This window comes from Acanthaster planci, linkage group LG16 (assembly GCF_054643075.1).
Source record: "Acanthaster planci isolate LZ-2023a linkage group LG16, COTS_SCS, whole genome shotgun sequence".
Taxonomy (NCBI): Eukaryota; Metazoa; Echinodermata; class Asteroidea; order Valvatida; family Acanthasteridae; genus Acanthaster; species Acanthaster planci.
Window position 1 is genome coordinate 11,538,614 of NC_141792.1, and position 7,791 is coordinate 11,546,404.

Here is a 7,791-nt window from a genome sequence, read left to right on the forward strand (position 1 = left end):
ATTGCCGGCAGGATTTTAACTTCATCTGACACCTGTCTGGCATTTTGGGGGCAAAATTAATAAACAGCGCTACAAAATCATGAAGCCGTGCATTCCACGGTAGAGGTTTCGCAAGGGTCACGGTTTGTGACAATGCAGACGGCACACAGGGCACAAGTTCAACCCACAAATTCTCCTAGGAAACAGAGATGGAGCGCTCACTTCAATTCTCACTTGTTAATAAGGATGGTTTACACATGACTCCACTTTAGAACACTCGGCAACTGCTTTCCTGCAAACAGTCTCTTTTTATTGTTATAATCCAAAAACATTGAACTGTTTGTCTCTTATGTAGACTAATCTACGATCATAGAAATATTTTGTTTGGGGAACATTTAGAAAGAATACTAGGAACATTTCAGATTCAAAACCACGGAGTGGTCTAGGCCCAAACAAGCAGTCTTTCTGCTTCAATCTCCATGATTAATACACTGCACGAGGCCCTTTACCAATCTAAACAAAAAGTACTGAAATGTGTCAAGGGCAGATCCAAAACTCAATTTTTGGGGGGAGGCCGACTTATTTTTTTTTAGCCTACTTAGGGACTGGACAAACAATAGAAATGTTTTCAAGTAACCCTTTATGGACTTTCTAAGGTGTGGGGTTACAATGTGGGTGTGCTTTTAGAAGGAAGAGAACTGAATTTGACCATTTTCATTTTGCCTCCTTGGGGGGGTGGGGGAAGGCCCCCGTTGCTCCCTGCCTCGGATCTGCTGCTCGGGCACAGTCAAAATCACCATAGAGTTGGATAATAATATTATTAAATCCAGTTCTTTAGAAATCATCCATAACTCCGACAGACTAGAGGTGCAATCTGAGTCCTGGAGCCTCTGATTATAGACAAGAAATCTCCATTTCAGAGAAAAACATGTGGTAAAAGTGGCCAAAGTCTCAGACTTGATTCCAAGTTCCTCTCTATACTTTTATCTTTCACTTCAAGAACATCTCTGGAAAAGTTTGTATGGCAGGACTGACAATTTCTATCCAATCAGATGAAGTACCCTGTCAACTTGCTGCGGCTTGGAGTTACACATGCGTCAATGGGAAGTGGCTGTAGCCATTAGCCAGTGGCTCCCATAGGTGCATGTATTACTTTCAGCCGCAGCCTTAACATTCTGACACAGCCTTACATACACACTGTTTTGAATACTGCTAAAAGTTTTAAATGGCAATGCACAGTATTTCTAGACTTTCCCGATGAGGGCAATAGAGGCTTTGCGTGGTAGCCATCTTGCAGGGCAGTTCTTTTGGTTCACAAGGAAACTTCATTTGTGCATACCCAGTGGAACAAAAGCACTGGCCTGCAAGATGGCAGCCATGCAAACCCTCTTTTGGAGTTTCTAGCGGACAGTTCCATTAGTGCAAGCTCCTTTACAAACATCACAGTACAAGTCCTCTAGAAAGGAACGGCCAAATCGTTACATACAGAGAATGACATATACATATAGAAAGCCATGATTTAGAGAAGCAATGAAAAGACTTTGTCATGATTTTAAAGAGAAAAATCCAGTCTACTTTGAGTGATTAAAACTGGAAAGAAAAACTGCAGCTTACAGTACAGGATTGATATTGTGACACGTGTAACAATTTAAACTCATTTCCGACACTTTTTAGACGATAGTTTACATTAAGTTTGGACAAGTTTCTTTAGTACATAAAACTCCAACTGTAATTAATTATTAGTACTGAGCCATGCTTTCAGAGGAAAAATACTGGAAATTAGTAACCAAATGCCCATTGGCATGATCTTAAGTCTTCACGAGAATCAATACAGATTAAGTTGCAAGAATAGTCTTCAAACACGAGAAATTGATCAAGAAACTCTTCATTATTTTCAAGTACAAAACTCTGACATGAACTGGCCAGGGAAAGACACTAACAATCAACAGCAGAGGGCGCTGTTTATTCTAGAGCCATTGAAAGAGCTATTTAAAGACAGTTGTGACATTTTGTTCAGACGGTAAACTTCACAGATGCAACTGCGCTTGTGCTGCCAAGAAATTTTGAGATTATAGAGGGCAGCAAACAGTGTTCATTAAATAGGATGCGTACATCTTTTAACAGCAAAAGGACTGATGCACAGGTTTCAACTGAAGACAGAATTATTTCACCAAAGCTGTCACATTTCATTTGTATCACATAGTCCACTCCATATTTTTCCATCCCATCTTCCAAAAACGAATAAGAAATTTGAAAACTTTTAAGTTCAATTTTAAGTTATTTTGGAAAAAAAAGGGAAACAAAACAAAATCTATAAAATGATATCTTTCTTCTGGATACATGGAGATCCAAAGCACCATGTTTCTGATGGATTTTAAAAGCTGAGATTAGAACAAATATATCAAGTTAAATCGATTTCTGATGGCTCTCACTGATCACTGACCAAACATATTCCTGTCACAGAGCAACAGCTTCATGTACAAAATGAATGTGTCAACAGTTACTCAGAGACTCAAAGAAATTTTTTGTGATGGTTTTTAGCATGCATTGTACACATTCAGTTGTAAACTGATAACAAGGGGTCACAATGTTTCCCTTCCACTTTCTTTGTTTTTCATTTTAGCCCATCACAATGTGTTAAAATGTTTTCACATCCAGAAGATGTTTATCAACAGACAGTAGGATACTGGCTGAATTATGCATAGAGTTAAATATAATAATTTTAATTTGATAAATATTACTTTGAAATAAGAAAAACTAAAAGGGCTGCTAAGCCTAGAGATTTTAAATTCAAGAAATCTTTGCTGAGCAAAAATAGAATACCAACCATTGTTCTATGAGGACTGAACCAAATGTGACCGGGCCTGGGCATGAGACCCAATTTTGGGCTCACTTACCCGTTAATTCTGCACTCCACTAGTAAGCGCATAATCTTAACCACACGAACGCATGCCTGTAAGCCCAAATTCCTTGCTTAACCATGAAATCTGCTAACTGTCAGCACCGAATTTCTGTCCAGTACTTGAGGAAAACTCTGTGCTTACAAACGGAAAACAGAGCCATGAGAAGCGGACCTAACGAAATAAATGGAATTCTAAGCCAAAGTTTACAAAGCTCCATTAATATTAATATAAATTAATATTTAAGAAGCACCAAAGTTTGCTTCACACTACAGATGACCAGATGAAGTATGACATGTTGCACTTGTGATTAACTGGTCCTCTGCCATTTTTTTGGGTTGAGAACGTACATTTGCTGAGCGCAGGTTTCTTTCTCCTGCTTAGCAGGTCCCATCACTTCAGCCCACATTTTGCCACTTCACCTTAAACTTTGAGCAGCATGGGGGGAATGAGGCTGTCGGCCACCTCCTTGCCCTTCAATGCCTCCACCAGAGCCAGAGCAAATTCAAAAGCGGTACCCGGTCCGCGGCTGGTAATCAGGTTACCGTCCTGGACGACGCGGTTCTCAGAATACTTGTAGATCCCTGCCAGGGAATTGACGAAAGGTGCTCACAGGTATGTAAATTGCAGACTGTGTCGCTTCTGACCAAAAAAATTTTAATTTGCAAAAAAAAAAAAACAAGCTGCAGCAGCCAACGTCTGCATCCTCAAATGTTAAACATTCAGGGGCGCGCATCTACAGAGTGATATTTACTGCCACAGCAGGTCGTATTCAGCAGCTGCCTCCGACTTCATCATGCTGTCTGCCTTCACAGACTTCTCAAACTTAGTGTGTACGCATTACAAATCATTTGGAGGTTTTACACACTTGCAAGCTGCACGCACATACAGCTAATCAGATCGTGTTTACATGTCCTCTGGCATTAAGTGGTGAACCTATGATCTCAGCCAGACACAAAGGCAGAATACTTTGACTGAGAAGCACCAGAAAAAGCGATAAAATACACTTCAGAAATCCGAACCAACCTTGCCGATGACAATGAGTGATTCCTAGACGGCCAACGTGGCTTCTGAAAAAAAAAAAAGGGACTGCTCACCCTGTGCCACCATCTTGTCTTTGACTGCCGGATGCGAGGTGAGTGTCTTGCCCTTGGCGATGCCGTGGCTAAGTAGAGCAATAGGAGCTGAGAGAAGGAAACACAGCATGAAAGGAATCGTTCATCACAGAGAGACACGTTTATCCAGGATTCAGAGACAGGTAGCTTAAGAAATACTTGTTTGGAATTACGACACTGAAATGAGACAAACTCACTTTCAAATAGATGACCAAGTCTACCGAGGATGAATGCTTCTAAAGGCCTAACTAAACTTTCCTGTGCAGACAAGCTACGAGCCAATGTCATATATAGACCTTTTTCACCCACAAGACTGGATTGCGCTAAATGTAAGCAATACCACCAGGTGTGGACCGCCTTGGCCAAGGTGATCGCATCTATTCCTACGGGCAGCTTCAACCACGTACAAGCGTACGCAGGAACGCGGCTAAACATCACGGTCCAGCACAATAGTGACATCACAGGGAAAAGGTCTGTACGGCCTCTGACGTTTCTTCTGAATGCAGAGACGCAATGTAACAAGCCTACATTGTACATTACTAGAGACCAATCCCACATTACTGTGGTGATGCCACATTCGAGTGAAGGTCATCTGTGCATGTGCAAATGCACACACCTGAAGTTTCAGACCCACAGGTGAGTTTGATGCCGTCACAATGCTGTCATCTGCTCAGAATAGTCTTTGACTACAACCAGTCAGAGTGGAGGCAAAGGAACAAAGTTCACTATGTGCCATTGCTTGACGATGGTGCTTTTTTCCCCTGAATGCACCCACCCATTACAGGGCCCTCATGTCCACCCAGCAGACAGGAAATCTCAAGTTTTTGAGGTCCACATACCTGCACAGATCGCGGCAACTATTTTCCCTCCACTTTCATGAGCCTTCAATATTTCGCCAACTTTGTCTGACTGCAAAAAATGTGTTTACAAACAATCAACTTGTCAGATATTTGGCATTTTTTCCTAACTGTAACATCATATAAAAAGTTGAGACATTATTAGGAAATGTTAGGGTTAACTGACAGAGCCTAACTTCTAAGTAAACATCCAACACATACTCTGTCTGAAGAATGACTTCAAACACAATTTTTAATTTATACTCATAACTCTTTCGCTCTTGCTGGCCCTTTTCTTTGGAATGAACTCCCTCCTGATATTCCCAATTTATCTTAGAATCTCTTAGAATTTAAAGCAGCCTTGAAAGCATGCTTGCTTCCTGGTTAATCACTTCAGACCTGCGGTAAATATTTTTTCATATACATGTATCTATATTCGTCAGGACCTTTTCAGTAACTGTTATAATGTATTTGATGTGTATTCTGTTTTGTAAAAGTGCTTTGCCCTTCAAGCGTCACTTGTGATGGATTTGGCACATTATAAATTATCCACGACAAATCTCTTACTCCAGCAAGATTTTGGGAGCCTCCATTGCCTCCAGGCATGATGACAACATCATAGAGTCCCTGGAACCAAACCGAGCAAAACAGAGAACAACGTGAAAGTTCCCGACAACAAAGTTTCTGGGAGAGTTTATACACCCTGCAGTTAAGCCTCAAGTTACTTTCAACTAACAAAGGATGTCATATAGTGCAGTGTGCTGTATACCTGCTTGGCTGCCTCCTCCAAGCTTTTGTCTGGCACGATGACAACGTTGCGACTACAATTTATTGGCTCCGTGCCAGAGAGCCCAGCAACCGTCACACAAATCTACAGGAAACAAAAGTCCAACAAAGGACCACGTGTGAAAATGAGCAGAAATCTTCCCTGAACTCTACAGAAACTGAGAGGGTCTGTGACTTGAGAAACAGCCAGAGGAAGAAACAGTGTGCTTCCACGGAAAAAAGGCTGCCATCGTGACTACCGTTAAATGGCTTGCCAGCAGTTTGCAGATGTGAGTCTGGAGCCAAAGATACAAGAGTTCAGTGGCATCTTGGCAGGAAAAATTCCATACTCATTGGCCACTCTTTTGATATTTTTTTACCCCCAATGATTTGAAAACAGAACAGGGGCAACAGTTTTTTTTGGGGGGGGGAGTGGCTAGAGACATGAAAGGGGATTTAGTTACTTAGGAGAACAGGTTTAAAAGATGGCACCCCTTCTTATTTCATGCAAAAAAAGTGCAACTTTTTTTCCATAATACCATTTTTATCATCATGGCAACCTCCAACCTGTAGTTTATCATATAGAATAGTGCTTGAAATCATCCTCAACAGGGGTGTTTCACAACAGTGCGCCTCCAAGAGTTTGGCACACGTTGGCTAATCACAGTGTGTAAAATCTGTCGACCCAATGTGCATTAAGAAAGGGTCGACAGGCTTCCTGCGTTGTAATTGGCCAACATGTTGTAAGCTCTTGGAGGCGCACACTTGTGGATCGCAAGCATTTATCATAAAAGACAGCGTGCATTCAACTACCCGGTACCTTACAATTTCATATGATTTATGGGTAAATATTTTATATGTTAGTCTATAAACAAATACAGTACACTCGTGGGAAAAGGGCCAGGAAGTTTGGAATTTGTAAAGAGTTCTATATATGGATAGCATTAATTTTCCCTTACAAATGTTATAACGGCCGTTAGAAAGTGATTAACATGTTCTAAAAAGTGAAATTCAGCAAAGAAATTCTGAAGCATTCACTTAGAAAACACTTAATTTGTTTTCAGACAAGTCTCATAGATTTGTGCACAGAGGCATCGAGTGTTGTCTGTTCATGGAACTCTTTCTATCCATCCTGTTTATTTATGTTAGAAGGCTTGACAAATTGACCGGCAGTGCATCACCCGAGTTGCCTCTTCTTTTTTTTTCTGGTTCAGCTGTATCACATTTACATGTACACCTCAGCTAGAGTATTTGCTTCAGTCATGAATGTTTGTCCCACAGAACTGGAGAGTGCTAACTTGTGGAGGAAGGAAAAGAGGTCTTGAACCTGACAGAAAGGGAACACATTAAGTGATCAGGTGGTACTGGCCCAAACTACATCTAGGAAACTGCCATTTTTTATGGCTTGTGTTCAAGCTCCATGGTCATGATGGTACATGAGCCTTTGGCACTGGCCGGACATTGCCATACTGTGTAAGGGATCAACACTGGCAGATAGGGTGGGCATAGTGTGGGATACAACTTAAGTTGTCCAATCAAGGAGGAAGGAATAGATTGTTCCTTCCTCCGTGGTCCAATATAGTCCAAATCCAATGCACTGAAATTTTTTAAAAGCTTCTTTCTCAACTCGAGACTGAAGTGATACATTGTGAAATTAGTTTGTGTGCATCACAGGCTGGTGACGGGTTGGCCTGGGCGAGTTATCCATTGCACGGACATAACGGGCGATGCTCAGAATGTTGGGCAGTAAAATTTACGTTTGCTTAGCGCTTTGAGCGGGGCCCCAGGGGAGTTGGGAGAAAACAAAGACTGACTTGCGCCCGTCGCAACACGTCAACGGGAATAACTGTCTCCATTTCCTCTGCCCCCGCCGCCAAAATCAAAAGTGCAGACATTCTGCTCGTCAGTGACCCCGATCTTCGCCTTGTAGTCGTTGAAGCGCCGGTTCCTGCGTTTGGACTGCCGTAAAGCGATGTCACACTTTGGAATCGTCCCGATAACGCCACTGCAGCCCTCATGACACAGACTGCCACTTCAGTACGTGTACATGATTTACTGCACGATTGATGCACGTATTACCCACTTCCGGTGGGCTGACACTTGACACGTGCACTTTTCCTCCGGTCAAAGGTTATGTTTGTTTTGAAACATCATTAGTATGAATATTCATGTTGTTGTAATTCTTCTAATTGATAT

At 41.7% G+C, this 7,791-nt stretch overlaps 1 protein-coding gene across 1 annotated transcript; it reads right to left on the reverse strand.

The window, feature by feature from the left end:
- Positions 1 to 246: 246 nt before the first annotated feature.
- park7 (Parkinsonism associated deglycase) lies at positions 247 to 7,702 on the reverse strand. Its single transcript, XM_022234695.2, has 6 exons — positions 7,410 to 7,702; positions 5,600 to 5,701; positions 5,398 to 5,457; positions 4,834 to 4,903; positions 3,977 to 4,063; positions 247 to 3,463 (listed from the first exon to the last, which is right to left on the reverse strand). The coding sequence occupies exons 1-6, from the start codon at positions 7,611 to 7,613 to the stop codon at positions 3,303 to 3,305; spliced, it is 684 nt and encodes a 227-aa protein (XP_022090387.1). The 5' UTR covers positions 7,614 to 7,702; the 3' UTR covers positions 247 to 3,302.
- Positions 7,703 to 7,791: the final 89 nt, after the last annotated feature.

Coding starts and splice junctions, on each gene's coding strand:
- park7 (XM_022234695.2), bottom strand. CDS start 7,613: ATGAGGGCTGCAGTGGCGTTATCGGGACGATTCCAAAGTGTGACATCG. Junction 4,064..4,833: donor AGTTGCCGCGATCTGTGCAG/GTATGTGGACCT, acceptor TCCTTCTCTCAG/CTCCTATTGCTCTACTTAGC. Junction 3,464..3,976: donor AGACAAGATGGTGGCACAGG/GTGAGCAGTCCC, acceptor ATTCCCTGGCAG/GGATCTACAAGTATTCTGAG.